General features: G+C 37.3%; 1 protein-coding gene across 2 annotated transcripts in view; it reads left to right on the plus strand.

Annotated features, from left to right (window-relative positions):
• The first annotated feature begins 67 nt into the window (after positions 1-67).
• The window catches only part of LOC101208449, a 28,247-nt gene continuing 12,010 nt past the window's right edge, over positions 68-16,304 (plus strand). Inside the window, exons 1-6 of one of the 2 annotated variants that reach the window (XM_011655033.2) lie at positions 68-198; positions 299-702; positions 1,647-1,705; positions 1,779-1,910; positions 12,939-13,079; positions 14,494-14,550. In XM_011655033.2, coding sequence (XP_011653335.1) covers positions 336-702; positions 1,647-1,705; positions 1,779-1,910; positions 12,939-13,079; positions 14,494-14,550 — 756 coding nt within the window. In that variant the 5' untranslated portion in view covers positions 68-198; positions 299-335. The remainder of the gene's footprint in view (positions 199-298; positions 703-1,646; positions 1,706-1,778; positions 1,911-12,938; positions 13,080-14,493; positions 14,551-16,304) is intronic. The other variant, XM_011655034.2, reaches the window with a different exon arrangement.

Genomic DNA, 16,304 nt, shown 5'->3' on the forward strand with positions numbered 1-16,304 from the left:
TTAGGTGAACTCACGCCACGCGTCATAATATGAGTGCTGGACTATAATATCCACTCCAACTGTCATCATTTTCTTCCCCATTAATTTTCCTGGAAAAATATCATAAAAATTTGGGATTATACGAAGAATATTTACAACCATGGATTCTCTGTAACTTTCCCAACCACTCACTTTCTTCTCTTCCAATTGTGAAATACGGTTGGTCCATTTCTCCATTTCTCCATTTCTCCTTAACAAAATCACAAATACGATTGAGCCCTTTTCCCTCCTTTGTTTAATTTTTGGTTTTGGTTCACAGTTTTTGATTCTCTTTTGAAGGAGAATCATCTGCTAGAATGCGCTCATGTCACCTTCGGAGCTCAACCACAGCCACTGTTTCCACTACTGTGATGTTCCCTCACAAGTTTTATTTCCGTTTTTCCCCAATTTTCCGGCCGAGGGTACTTGGTCGCTCCGTGAAATTCCGCCGCCTTTTTGATCGAATTAGTCCTGTACCTGTTGTTACTGCGTCCATCAATTCTGTTATCGCCTCTGGAAATGTTATTGCAGCTGCTGCAGCCGCTGCCTCCGGCTCTGGATCTGTTCATGGTGCTGTCACTTCTGCAATCACGCATGTTGCTGTTACGGCCGTCGCTATTGCCTCTGGAGCTTGTCTCTCTACAAAGGTGGATTTCCTTTGGCCCAAAGTGGAGGAGCAACCAGGTTTCATTTCATCATCCAAGTTTATTGTTGTTGCTATTATCGTTATCGTTGATATTATGTTTGGAGATTGGAACATGGTTAGAGGAAACGGGTTTTTTGGGGTGGGATTAGTTATTGATTAAGCTTCAAACGGTTTTACTAGTCAAGTTGCTTCCAAGTTCAAAGATTCTTTGGTTGGGTTATGAGTAGACATTGACATTTATTTGCTTATGAAAGTAGAAAATACAATTCGAAGTGACTCGATAAAACTCCGGTTTTCTTCTCTGGGGAAGTATAGAGATGCCAAGCTCAGGTTAATCGAGCAAACCTCTTATTCAATCTGAAGAAAAGAAATCATTTTGAAGCTAGCTAGTTCATATCATACATTTTCATTATGCTAGCTTCGATTTTCATTTACCTTACAAATCTTATTTGGTATGAACTCGGTCCCAGTCAGAGTAGATTTTTCTTTTTTTCTGCACACAGTGCTCCATTTGAATACCGAGTCGTTGCCCTCGTTACTTTTTTTTTGGTCTCCATGTTATAACTTATGGCAGTAATGACAATGTAGAACTTCGTCCATATCTCGACCAGAAAATCTAACCTGCCTCTATTTGGTATTTTTGGTTTTATATTCATGATGCTCTTTAATTCTGTTTATAAAGTGATTCCCTTTCTGTCTTCTGTTTACAACTGCACGTAATCTTTGTTATCTTAAATTCTTCCATTTTCTTGTTTAAAATACATTACTCAATGCTTAGAGAGATCAAAACTTCACAAAGAAATGTACTCATGGTGGTAGCATGTTTTAATTGGTCTGTAACTTCTTGATCTCTTAATAACGTGCATAGGATCATAACACTTGGAAAGTTACCGAACTTTTTAATTATCTATCGTCAACTAATATTAGTTTTCCCTGCTTGTGCTAAAGTCATTTCCTGCCATAACATTTAATATCCATACAGGTTCTCTTGTATTGGATGGAGTTGACGTAACTGGATATCTTATATTTGAGGATACCAAGGTTTTTCATTTTTCTCACAGCTAGTTTGAACTTTCTCATATTCTGCTCTCAAGTTTTCCATCTATGAAGGCAGGTGCAAAAGGCTATTGAGTTTGCAAAAAAGGCTCATCATGGACAGCTGCGGAAAACTGGAGACCCTTATTTAACTCATTGCATCCACACTGGAAAAATCTTAGCTGCTTTAGTTCCACCCACCGGTAACAGGGTACATAAAACACATCATTATTTATTATCCTCTATTTTTGTGGTTCATTATTGTATCTCAAAACTATAATTAATTATTTCTTAAAAGAGAGAATTCCGAAAGCCACATCTTTCTGCGTATAAAAAGTTTTAGAAGTTTCTGTATGGCATTCCTTATTACTATAGTTTCCTTTTGGGGGATAAAATGAAACGTTTCATTTTCAGGTGCTATCAAACAAATACTACAGAACTCCAAAATTCTTTACCACATTTCCTACAAAAGAAGGGTATTTCAGAAATGACTGATCTCTTTTTTCCTTATCTTCCCTGAAATAAAAATGTATCACAAGTTAATTGTTAAAGGGTAGAAAAAGAGGAGTAAATTTATGTGAAAAACTATATAGCAGGGGGAGAAGAAACCACAATAGAGTCACTTTTTATTATTTTTCCACACTATGAAAGTTACAAGAGGAGATAACTTTATAGGCTCTAACAAGCCATTATACAAAAAAGGAAATAAACTTGGGGTGAATAAAAATACTAAAATACCCTCGGGGCTATAAACTATCAACAAAGCCCCTTATTTCTAACACTTCCCCTCAAGTTGGGGTGTAGATGTCAATCAGACCCAATTTGCTAACATATCAGTTAAAACTTGGCCTGAGTAACCCTTTGGTGAAAACATCAGCAACTTGTTGACAAGATGGAATACACGAAATACAAATGTTGTTATTGTCCAGTTTCTTGTTTATAAAGTCTTTGTTAATCTCCACATAAATGTTCTATCATGTTGTACAAGATTATTGGCATTATTATAGCCACTTTATTATCACAATAGACCTTCATAGGTAAAACACTAATTAACTTTGAGGGAGTTAAATTACTTTTCCTTATTATTAAATATATGAATGTTGGTCTTCTTATATAGGAGAAAGACCTTTTACAAATAAAGAAAGAATAAAAGCAATAAAGGCTAAATATTTGAACAATAATAAGTATCTAGAAATAAAATTCCAACGCTCCCCTAAACCAAGTTTGAAGATGTCTTCCATAGCTAGCTTGTCAATCAATCTATCAAATTGATTCTTTGGAAGGCCTTTAGTTAGGACATCAGCAATTTGCTTTGATGTAGGAAAATGAGGAATACATATTGTTCCCGCTTCAATTTTCTCTTCAATAAAATGTTTATCAACCTCGATATCTTTTGTTCTATTATCTAAAACCGGATTATGGGTAATAGAAATGGCAGCTTTGTTGTTACAATAAATTCGTGTAGGTGTAGTTAAGGAATTCTGCAACTCTTCAAGTATCCTTTTTATCCATATGCACTCACAAATTCCATGAGCAAGGCTCTAAATTCTTCTTCAACTCTACTTCTAGCCACCATATTTTGTTATTTACTTCTCCAAGTAACCAAATTTCCTCCAACAATGGAACAAAAACCAGACGTAGATCTTCTATTTGTAGCACTTTCTACCCAATCTGCATCAGTGTAGACTTCTATTTGGAAGTGATTATTCCTTTTGAATAGAATGCCTTTCTCATGAGACCCTTTCAGATACCTTAAAATTCTATATGCAACTTCAAAATGAGTCGGTTGAGGAGCATGCATAACTGACTATAGCCATGCTTACAACAGAGGCAATATCAGGACGTGTATGAGGCAGATAGATTAATCTACCAACAAGTCTTAAAAAAAGGTTAAGTTTTCTCTCTCCCTTCTCTCCTCTCTCCTCCCCAATTCTATTCCGCCAGCCACACTCTTGAACATTTCGACAAGATGCAAGATTTAGGATGGAAGTTGTCAGATGCAAGCTAAATCAGTCACACTACTGTATTTGGAAAGAAGAAGGAAGTTGTCAAATCGAAGATATGGAAGCCAAAAGAATCTTATCCGTCTCTGACAACCAACTTTGTTGTATTCTGTCAGCTACTTCGAAATTATTACGAACACCAGTGGATAGTTACTTTAACAAATTCGGAAACACAGACAAAGGAAGGCTAAAGATTTGGCAGATCCAAGCAAAGTGTTAGACCACCCATCATACGCCAGTATAGTAGGAGAAAAAACAGGAAAGAGAAAAAGGACGAGGAGTTGGTTATGTAACCAACTGCAAGTGGGGACCACAAGGAAATGGAGTGCCGACGCACGATCACCATGGCAGGGGAGTGAGGGAGCAAATATAAATAGAGACGAGAAGGAAGGGAGAGGGCAGAGAATTTTGGTGATAAGAATCCTACTGTTATTCCTTGAGAGATAGGAAGGCAGCCGAGGGAGAGAGGGAGTCTTCGACAGGGAGCTTTTATTTTTCTTCTGTATTTTTCATTAGCCACAGTATTTCCTATATTGTATCCTTTTCCATTGCCAACTGAGAAGTCGGGTTCTATCACAAAGTTTGGTTGGATCCGTAGTTGCGATCATTGGCCTTTTGTTGGGGGTCATTTCAATCTAAGGGTTTGCTCAGGAGAAAGGCAACAAGGCTGGTTGTTATTTTGCAATATGTTGGGTAAGTTCATTGAAAGAGTGGACTATATCAAGTGGTTTGTTGGTAATGCACCCGGGAACCCATCTCTGAGATTGCTTGAAAAGCAAAGTTATGCAGAAAAGGTCAAACTCAGTTATTCCAATGAATTAAAAGAAAAGTCTGAGCTAATGAAAGTAAATCAAGCAAAAAGCAGGAAGATATGCAAGTGACTGGCTTCCCTACACATACAGCACACCAAAGGCAGAAAACCAGAAGCAATTGGTTATCAAGAATTTGGAGGTAGTTCCAACTAACTTCGAACAATTGTGGATTGTGACTAAGCTTTTTGCTTTTGATGATTGGAGGAGAGTTCATAAAATGCTGGAGACAGTTTTACAAGTTAAGGTTGTGATAAATCCTTTGTTTGATGAAAATGCTCTAATTAGTTTGGATCAAGGCCCAATCAAGGACCACATAAGGGGAGGAGTTTGGCAATTGATGGCTCCTTTTCACCTCAAATTTGAAAAATGGGATAAATTTAAACATAGCAGGCCTGTTGTCACAAAAGGATTTGGAGGTTTGCCAAAAATCAATGATCTTCCTTTAGATTACTGGAGAAGAAGAACTTTTGAGGTCATCGGAGATCACTTTGAGGGGCTTGAATCCATAACCTCAGAGACTATCAATCTCTTAAATTGTAGAGAAGCAAGAATCAAAGTCAAAAGGAACCTATGTGGCTATATTCCTTCAACGATAGAAATAAAAAACCCAAGAAGAGGTAATATTTTTCTGCACTTTGGGGACAAAGAACAGATGAACCCGCCGAAGTACATAAAAAAAAATTTGTTGTTCATGATTTTAAAAATGCCATAGACCTTTTACGCACCAGAACTGCTTTGTATGACGAAGAGGTAACCTTACAGGATTCCCACCGGTCCTAAATGTTCCCAAATCCACCTTCGGGTCTTTACCAGTAGCAAGAAACCCATTTGAAGCCATGAAGAATTTTTCCGATCAATTGCTGGTGTCGGAGAAGGGGAGGGAGACGATTAGGAGCGTAGACACAACATTAATGGAGCTGTTAAAGGAACAGTAACATGTAATTAATCTCACCAAGCCTAAAACAGACAACTGTTGCTTTAAGTTGACGGGCCCCACTATTTTCAAAAAGCAGAAATATTAAGAGTCAAGTAATGGGAGGCTCTCTTCTGCCTGAAATGATTCGGCCAGTCTGGTCAGCTCACACTATAATTCCAAAATTCCCTCCAACAAAGTCGCTCATCCAGTTGGCGCCGCTTTTTCTTCCACTACTGAAGGTACCCTAAATAACCATAGATCAAGCAAAGGAAAGAAGCAAAAAATTTCCCCAAGAATACCGGTGAAACAGTTCATCAGAAAACAAACATCATTTGATAATGCTTCGACTGCATTGCTGAAGTCTGAAGCACTTGCAATATGTTCCTTTAAGGATCTGAAAAAAGACTCTTAAAAGAATCAGCCAAGCAAGTCTTCTTTATCAAAGGAAAATGCAGATCTTTTGGAAATTTGTACCTCCATTCAATCAGTCTTAGATAATATCAGGTCAGTATCTCCACGTCCCACTACTGTTCATTTTAATTACTCAAGCTTCACAGATCCTAACACTAAAATCACTTTAATCCGAGGGTCGCCATGCCAATCAGTTGAGTCAGTGCGAAAGCTCTCAAATACAGAAATTATCTCCCCTTATAGTGTCAGCAGTGAAGATTCTCTAGGATTAACGCAAATTCAAGAAGACAGAGCAAATGTTGAAATTGAAGTAGTGGACCTGATTTCCCTTTTCGAAGTGGAATGCGGTGGTTTTAGTAATATTCATTGCTCCTCCCCAATCAAGCCAGTAGAAATTCCAAAGGAATTGTTGCCCATTATCAATGACTGAAATTGTGTTGATATAAGTAAGTCATTGTAAAAGCATATGCTCAGATTTTTCTCTCATGAAGATCATTTCTTGGAATACAAGAGGCCTAAAAGACCCATCCTAACGTTCTGCTCTTAAGAAGTTCATAAAAAGCTATCACCCAGATGTGGTTATGATTCAAGAATCAAAAATGGAAAATTTGGACGTAAAGTTCATTAAAACAATTTGGAGCTCAATGGATATAGGATGGGAATCAGTCGATTCAATTGGCGCATTCCGGAGGTATTCTTACTTTATGGGATAAAAACAAAATCACAGTGATGGAAACCATAACAGGACAATATTCCCTTTCAATAAAATGTCACTTTGTGCAAAAAGTGTTGTTGGGGTACCAATGTTTATGGTCCGTGTGGTTATTGAGAGGAAATTTGTTTGGGCAGAATTACAAACTATCACAGAATGTGGAGAAGAGGCTTGGTGTTTGGGAGGAGACTTTAATATCACCAGATGGGCTTACGAGAGGATTCCAGTTGGCAGAAGCACAAGTGGATGAGACAGTTTAATGAATTTATAGATTCAGCCAATATAATGGAAATTCCCTTTCAAAATGGCAAATTCACTTGGTCAAAGAGGGTGGCACAGCTGCAAGATCTTTGTTGGACATATCTTTTATCAATAATAAATGGGATGATGAATTCGAAAACTCAAGAGTGTCCCCTAAAGCAAGAACTTTCTCCGATCACTTCCCATTATTATTAGAGGCTGGTGCAGTATTATGGGGGCCAGCCCCATTCAGATTTTGTAATAGTTGGTTGTCAATAAAAGAGTGAAACACAGCCATTGAGGAAGTTTTGAAAGCGCCCCAGGCAACAGTTGGGCTGGTTTCATTCTTCATGAGCAGCTTCGTAAAGTTAGTGATGAGCTTGCAGAAAGGGTTGGTTTGAATGAAGTGGAATTGGCTCTCATATCAGCCATCCAAACAGAATTGCTATGTATTTACAGAATTGAAGAAAGAAACTTTATACAGAAAAGTAAACTAAACTGGCTTGCTGCAGGAGATGAAAATATAGGTTTTTTCACAGATTTCTTAATGCAAAAAAGAGGAAAAACCTAATCACAAAATTGGTGGATGAACAAGGGGTGATAACGAAATCTTTTCGTGACATTAAAAGGGTTATACTGGGGTTCTGTGAAGGTCTTTATACAAGACTTCCAGGAGTCGGATATTTATCTTTTATGGCAGATTGGTCTTGTGTCTTTGTTTCTCAAAACTTATCACTTATCAACAGCTTCTCTGAGGGGGAATTCTCAAGGCACTAGGGGGCAATAAAGCTCCTGGACCGGATGGCTTTTACCACAGAATTTTTAGTGAAAAATTGGCCAAATCTTAAAGAAAGTTTCAAGAGATTGTTTGATGACTTCAGAAATGGAAAGCTTAATGCTTGCATTCAAGAGAACTTCATTTGCTTAATTCAGAAGAAGGAAGATGTGATCCATGTAAGAGACTTAAGACCCATTAGTCGCACAACCATCACCTACAAAGTGGTTGCCAAGATGCTAGCAGATAGGCTCAAAGGGGTTATGAACTCAATAATCAATCCTTTTCAAAGCACTTTCATTGAGGGTAGACGGATTTTAGACTCGATTCTGATAGCCAACGAAGCTGTAGAAGATTACCATGCCAAAAAGAAAAATGGTGGATTTTGAAACTAGATCTTGAAAAGGCCTTTGATAGGGTTGATTGAGGCTTCCTTGAAAAGGTAATGTACGGCAAGAAATTTAGTCCAAAATGGACTTCTTGGATAATGGGCTATATCAGAAATACCAAGTTCTCCATCTTTATCAACGGTAAGCCAAGAGGAAGGATAGTGGCTTCAAGGGGAATTCGACAAAGGTGATCCTCTTTCCCCTTTCCATTTCTGCTAGTCAGTGAAATTCTAGTAGAGATAATAAATAAGTTGCATTTGAATACACATCCCCATTCTTCAGTACGCCGATGATACCATATTGTTCTGTAACGACGATGAAGGTATGTTGTTTAAGCTTAAAGATGCCATTAATTTGTTTGAATGGTGCTCAGGTCAGAAAGTGAATTGGGACAAATCAACGCTAAGTGAAACTAACTTGGGGGATGACGAGCTTTCTCGCATGGCTGGAAAATTGGGTTGTAAAATGGAAAAACTTCCCTTTTTGTATCTAGGTCTTCCGCTGGGAGGATATCCTAGGCAGAAATTATTTTGGCAGCCAGGTTTAGATAGAGTTTATAAAAAATTGAATAAATGGAAAAGATTCAATTTATCAAGAGGTGGAAGGCAAAATCTTTGCAACTCAGTCTTGGCCAGCCTTCCAACATACTACCTGTCCATCTTTGCTATTCCAGAAAAGGTAGTTTCTGATTTTGAAAAGCTAATTCGAAAATTCTTTTGGGAAGGGAATTCTGGCATCAAGATTAACCATTTGGCATCCTGGATAAAGGTCAAACCTTCCCAGTTAGATGGGGGGCTGGGTTTGGGTGGTCTAAAAAGTTAAAATAAGGCTCTCCTTGCTAAATGGGGCTGGAGGTTTATGTAGGAAGATTCTGCGATAAGTAATTAAAAGCATTCATGACTGCAAAAAAATTGAGTGGCAGAATCTAAACAAATCAGGAAACAACTTAAGAATCCGCAGATCAGTATATCTAGAGAATGGAACAAGGTGGAAGAGTTGGCTACTTTCAAAATTGGGAACGGAAGGAGAGTAGCTTTTTGGACAGATTCATAGGTCTGTGATCTTCTTCTTAAAATTCAGTTCCCAAATCTATTTAGATTAGCTGAGCTGACTGGGATTATGTTACAAAATCTTGGTCCTTAGTTTTTCAAGGATTGCTGAAGGATGAAAAAAATCAGATTTCCAGCGACTATTAACCCTCTTATCTTTGAAAGGATTAACAGATTTGGATGATAGAGGAGTTTGGTCATTAGATTCCTCGAGTCATTTCTCAGTTAAGTCTCTATCGAGTCACTTTTCTCCTTCTTCCCCTTTGGAAAAAGATTGCTTTAAAGCACTTTGGAAAACCAGCAGTTCAAGGAGAATAAATGTTCTGGTTGGATTATGGCAGTTGGTCTTCTTAACTGCTCTGAGACTATGCAAAGGAAGCTACCCAATAATTATTTGCTGCCATCCAAGTGAGCACCTAGTACACTTTTCATTCTCTGCCCCTTCTGACTAAATGTTGGTTTAGCATATTTTCTATGCTCAAAACAACTTGGGTCTTCGATGGTTCTCTAAGCGCCAACGTGTTTCAATTACTGAGGGGGCTTTATTTATATAAAAAAAAACATTTTTTAATTTGGGTTAATTTGATAAAAGCGCTGCTAGCTGAGATTTGGTTTGAGCGTAACTAACATATTTTTCATGGTAAAAAAAGGGATTGGGTTGACATCGTAGACTCTTCTAAAAGAAATGCAGCAGCTTGGTGCTCTTCAAATGCAGAATTCAAAGAATACTCAATACAGCTGGACTGCCTTCATCTGAAGAGAATTAGGGCTGTTATTCTCCACATTGCTGGAACAGATTTTGTGTTTTTGTAGTATTGCTGGGCTTTATTATGTAATTCTACATTTGTGTTATTACTTTTCAGCTTTGCATCTGTCTACCGTTAGGTAGTTTATATTGTTATTTTCGGTCTTTTCATGACCTTAGTATCGTTCTTGTATTTTGGATACGATGAGGGTGCTAATGGGGTGTCAACCTAGTTGAGATGTCCAGGTGCACCTATCGATCCTCTCTCTTTGTCTCTCCCCCATTTCTAGGCTCTATTATTCTCACTAAATAACTCTCTTGTATTTTGAGTTTACTATTGATAAAGAAGCTTGTCTCTGTTTCAAAAAAAAAATCTACCAATAAGTTTTTGATATTGTTCCTTGACCTTTATTTTTTTAGCTTTTCCTGCAAGTAGCGTCAAGTTAGGTTCAATAGGAGTTTCTACAATCCTGCAACCAAGAACGCTTGTTTCTTCACGTAAGTCAACAAAACCCCCTTCTTTAATCTTGCAAATTCCATTACTAAGAAGTATTTCAACAATCCCAAATCCTTAATTTGAAACTCATTAGCTAGTTTTTTCTTGAAATAGCTAAACTTGCTTCATCATCACCTGTGAGAATAATATTGTTTACATAAACAATTAAAATTGAGATTTTATTATTCTTCGAATGTTATAAAATAATTTATGTTATGCTTCACTTCGAAGAAATCCATAAACGGACATGACTTTTCCAAAACGTTCAAACTAAACCCATGGGGATTGCTTAAGGCCATAAAGATATTTCTTCAATTTGCAAATTTTAATGCACCCAACCTCCTTTTCAAAACCTGGTGGCAAGCTCATAAAGACCTCTTCCTCGAGATCACTATTCAGAAAGGCATTTTTCATGTCAAGTTAGTAAAGTGACCACTCTAAATTAATTGCAAGAGACCAAGGAACTCTAATAGAGTTAATTTTCGTAGCAGGAGCAAATGTTTCTTGATAATCAATTCCGTATGTCAGAGTGAATCCTTTAGCTACTAGTCTAGCCTTGTATTTCTCAACACTACCGTTATCATTACATTTTATAGTAAACACCCATTTACAACCCACTGGTTTCTTATTTCTAGGCAACTCTACTATTTCCCAAGTTCCATTTTGTTTGAGAGCATTCATCTCTTCCATAACTACTAATTTTCAATTTGGATTATCTAAAGCCTCGTGTATATTTTTTGGAACAAACAAGTCATCTATCCTAGATATGAAAGCTCTATGGCTATTTGACAAGTTTTTATATAACATAAAGTTTGCATTGGGGTATTTGGTAAAACTTCAAACACCCTTTCTAAGGGCAATGGGAACATCAAGGTCAGACACAACAGGCAAAGTACTTTGAATACCTGAAGGAGTAGGAATGGAAGGACTACCAGATTCTTTTGTTGGAGTCTCAGATTGGCTATGGGAAGGATCAACTATCTTGTCTTGACTCCTTTGATTGAATTTTCTTCGAGTATTAAACTTAAACTCAAGAACTTGATCAATATGATCATTTTGTAGTATCTCTTCCCCTGATTAAGAAGTTTATGTGTTTGACATCATATAACTAATAACATCTGAACTGGAAAGAGGAATACAAATATTCCAAAAATTTCTTCCAAATTTGGTTTCTCCCTCTAAAGTGAATTTTGGGGAAAATAGGGTTGATTTTCTAGAAAAGACATCCATACAACAAATATTTTTGTCTGAAGATCAAAACATTTGTAACCTTTTTTACTTGAAGAGTAACCCATGAAAATGCGTTTCTTCGACAGTATGATGATTCATTTCCACTGCAAGCGATGTGTCATTGTTCTTCTCCGATTTTTGCTCAGTCTTTGATACTTCTTTTTCATCTTCTTCATTGATTTTTTCTTCACTTGTGACTATTTCCTAATCTAACATTTTTAAGTTCTTTTTTCTCAATTTTATCCTCAAGATTTTCTATTGAAAATTTTTCCAACCGTGGTTCCTTTGTTTTCTCTTTCGTATATGAAACCATTCCGTTCTTGAACTCTTACAAATGAATTGATAGTTGATCGATATGTTGAATCATTTCCCCCAATGAACGTTGAATTTCCTTTGTTGTTTCCTTTATTTCCTCCAATGCTACGGGATCAAAGTAGTCATTTTGATGGATTCTTGAATATGTTTTGTTAGAAATAATGGTCTTGGGTCATGATGAAAGCCCATGGGTAGTTAAGATTTACTTTGTCCTAATTTTTTATTCTTTTAATTAGGCTCGTGTTGCCTATAAATATTTTCCCTCTCTGTACCTCTATGTATTATTAGAAAATAATAAGATCATCAGCAATGTGGTTTTTCTCCTTGAACTATATTGTATTCTTTGTATCTATTTTCAATATGTTCAATCTCATAGCAAGTATGAGACTTATCCATTGATTTTCTTGAATCAACCTTTCTTGATAGTGTTCCATGGCCGAAAGAGTAATTTTGAGTCTTTAACGTTCATCTTGGATGGTAAAAGTTCATTCTTGACAACTTTTGTGATTCTTTAATTCATCCAACTCCCAATCTTTACGTTGATTTTTTGAAAAATGAGTTTGATTGGATCGTTGGGCCCTTTTATGATATTGTCGCCTTCTCATTCGGTCCCAAAATGCCTTACCAACATCATTGGAGTCACTAGAATTAGTAGAATCAAAATTTCAATGTGGATAATGATGGGTTTTTTGAGAAAATCGAGCAGGGCCAAAATAAGAACGTTGAAATTCTTATTCCGAAACGCTTGAATCAGAATTCCAGCATCGTTTATGGATGTAAAATTGATTTTCTTGTCTACCAACTGCTAGTTTTTTTCTTGGACATCTTTCATTGGTAGTAGTCCATTCTTGCAAAATTTTGATAAATCTTTGGTGTCTTCTTTCTTTCTTGGAATTTTAAGGATCCCTCTAATTAGATGTATGTTGTTTGGCAACGAGCACAACATTCATAGCTCCCTCTCTTGATTGGCATCAACATTACCCAATTAACCTTTATTCTTCTTGCATCACTTATATTCCGTCTCACTCTCACATTGCACACAGTTTTTGTGCTGGTCTTTCTTATTATGTAATAGTTTTGTCCTGCTTACAGTTAATGGATATCCTTATGTCTCGTCATCTTATTAATTTAAAGTTCACACTGCAGGCCGTTGACACAGTTGTGGCTGGAATTCTCCATGACATAGTTGATGATACATGTCAAAAGTTGCACAGCATAGAAGAAGAATTTGGTGATGAAGTAGCCAAGTTGGTGGCTGGTGTCTCTAGGTTAAGTTACATAAACCAGGTATTATTAAAAAAATATATTTAGATTAAAACCCATCATTAAATCTCTTATCCCTCCCCCATGGAAAAAAACCATTATTAAAGTTAGGTTATGCTTTTGAATATTAAGAGCATGGTGTTTTTTGTTTGTGGTATTTCTCATGAGTGGGGATCTTAAATATTAGAAGGTAAGAACTTAAGATATCCTGGATGTGTGATAAGTTGAAGCCACTAAGAATATGATAAGCGTATAAAGTTTTTAAATTTATAGGAGTACAACCTGGACGACCTTTATCTTGGCTTTTCTATTCTTCTTCATGGTTTCTTTTACCCTGTCATAATATTGTTTTGATGTTACATCTGTGTCATGCCTCAATTTTCCCCCATAAATTGTGATATTCTTAATGCTCCTTTTGGAATATAGTCATCAATATCAATTTATACAATTGTAATCACAGTGTAGTGAAAGACCCACTGCTCTCTACACCTATCTTAGTGAGGCTGCTTGAGACATGTGCCTCAGCGCTTGTGCTGCACTGCTCCTAGAGCCCCAAGCCTTCTATTTATTTATAAATTTTCTAATTATTAAGGAATAAATGCATGAAACTTTTTAAAGCAGAAAATATGGTTGGTAAACTTTTTTTGAAAAGGAAACGAGCTTCAATATTATTAATAAACACAAAGTACAAGAGAGTTATACATTGAGAATGACAGAGAAGCCTAGAAATAGGGAAGAGAGAGAGGATCAGTAGGTGCACCTGGACATCTCAACTAGATTGACACCCCCTTAGCACTAAACTAAGAAAAGAATATACTTTAACCTGCACTGACCATTGATGATGTGGTCTCCCTCTTTTCACCCTAAAGCAAGAAGATACCTTTGTTTGAATGTTAAAGGTGTCTTTTCTCATACCTTTGATATTTCTACACACACTGAAGATTTATGTCTAAGAATGATGGTTCTCACTGTCTTGGCATTGTGGCAGGAACCAGAAAGTATCCTCCCCCTAATAGAAACAGTGCCAGTGAATGAACATTTCTGATCAATATGGGTCTTCAATTGCGTCTCTCAGAGTCTTGAACCCCAAACTCTTCTAGAACTAATTTTCTCCGTTTCATGGCCTCTTTCCTTTCTCCAATTTCTTCAAGCTGAGAAACACCTTGGGCTGCTTCAGAAAACCCTTCTCCATCTGTTTTGCCATGATTAGGGATTTGAAGACCGATAGAAGCCACCTTAGAGTCTGATACAAAGGAAAAACTCTAGAGGCAGCAGAGGAATAAATGCATGAATGTTGTTTACATTTTCTCTATTGTGCTCTTCACTGAAAGAGCTTGTGTTTTTCATTTGTTTGTTCTTTAGGCCATGGAGGGCTGGTGCGTTAGTGCACCTCTAGTTTTAAACAACACTATGTAACCATATTATATACTTTCTGCAGTTGCTGCGCAGACATCGCCGAGTTAACTTGAACCCAGGTTCCTTAGGGCATGAAGAGGTATTGACTGTTAAATTAACCAAATAAGATTTGATGGAATGGTATGCATGAAAGTTTCTACAAAGATAGAGATTGTAATTTTCACAGTTCAGATTTTGTCTTGTGCTGTAAATTACATTGTGCAATGCTTTGAAGCTTATAGGGAGATGTTTTATATCTATCTACCCACTAAACTGTTTGTAATGCATATAATATTATATGGAAATATGTTTTCTTATTGTTTGTCTACTGCTTAGCACTGTCGTTAAACTTAATATTTCTTTTAGGATAGGTCTTTTCAAAACTCAGAAACTTTAACAGGATATATTTGTACATTACTTTCCATGTACTTTTTTTAAGTGCAATACATTGCATTATGTGAAATGTTTATTATTAACCTAATGAACAAGTAAAAGTTTTGGGGAAAGTTATTTATTCAATGTACTTATGTCTGATATTTTCCAGCTACTACCCACACTGTGTTAGGCTATTCTGTAAATTGCAGCTTAGCCATGAGACATTACTACCTCAGAAAAGAATGTGCAGTCAACAAGTACATTACCGTTTGACACAATGTAGATGGATGGGTTGAATACTCGTCCATTACAATACCTGACTGATAGGCCTCCCATTAAGCATGTCTATAAGAGGAAGGGTAAAAAAGGGGTTTTCACTCCAGACAAAAGGGTAGTTGAGGTGATCCTAGGTCCTACGTGGCAAGGGAATTCTAGTATATATGTGGGTGTTTTGTGCTAGGGTTAGTTATCTTGAACTTTGTGTTTCTGTGGATGAACGTTTGTTAATTATAGAGAGTACAACCCTCTTAGTAGGTTGAGTTTCTAAGTGTAATTTTGTGCTAGAATATAATACCACATATTTCCCCTATTATTTCTGTGTTCTTGTGCTTCTTTTCTTGACAAGATTCGTGAAGCCTTGTAGTGGTATTAGAGACGTTCGATAGGGAGGCGGAGCAAGATGACACAAAAACAACTCGAGAATAGACTAACTGCGATAGCGATACAAAGGGTGCCGATATTGGAGAAGACCGTGGAGAAAATGCACACGAATTTATTTGAGATGTACGAGGATTGGCAAAGACAGACACGAGCACGGGAAAAAGGAAAATGAGGACTGACGATGAGCCAGAAGTTGGGGAGGGAATGGAGGAGGGAGAATCTTCCCAACTCAGGGAGTCAGGAGCAGGACAAGATTAAACCAAGTTCTATAAGCAGAGCACTATTTCTAGCTACATCTATTGAACAAGCAAGAAAAGCTGAAGCAGTGGTGATCTTGGAAGGAAGAGGTTTAAGTTGGTTTTAATGAGCTGAGAATCAACAAAAGTTTAAATCATGGAAAGAGCTTAAACAACGAATGTACCACCGTTTCTGCTGCCGGCAACAAGAAACCCAGTGTGCCCGATTCTTAGCCATTAAATAAGAAGGGAGCATCTTGAAATACTTGCAGAGATCCGAGGAGTTATCGGCGCCGCTACCGGACAGCGGAGGATATGTTGGTGAGTACATTCACCAATGGGGTGGACTCAATAATACGTATTGAGGTTTTCTTAATGCATGCGGTGGGCCTGGAAGACATGATGGATGTGGCTTGTTTGGCAGAGGAGAAGATTGAAACGACTTGCACAACACAATGCCCATATGGAAAGGATGGGAAACCGGCCCAGAAGCCCACGGTAAGAAACTCCCACCCGAATGGTTACCATAGCTGAAAAAATTCCTTCAAGTTCGAGCGCACTCCCTAACGCCATCGGAGCTACA

Source organism: Cucumis sativus, chromosome 4, assembly GCF_000004075.3.
Source record: "Cucumis sativus cultivar 9930 chromosome 4, Cucumber_9930_V3, whole genome shotgun sequence".
NCBI lineage: Eukaryota > Viridiplantae > Streptophyta > Magnoliopsida > Cucurbitales > Cucurbitaceae > Cucumis > Cucumis sativus.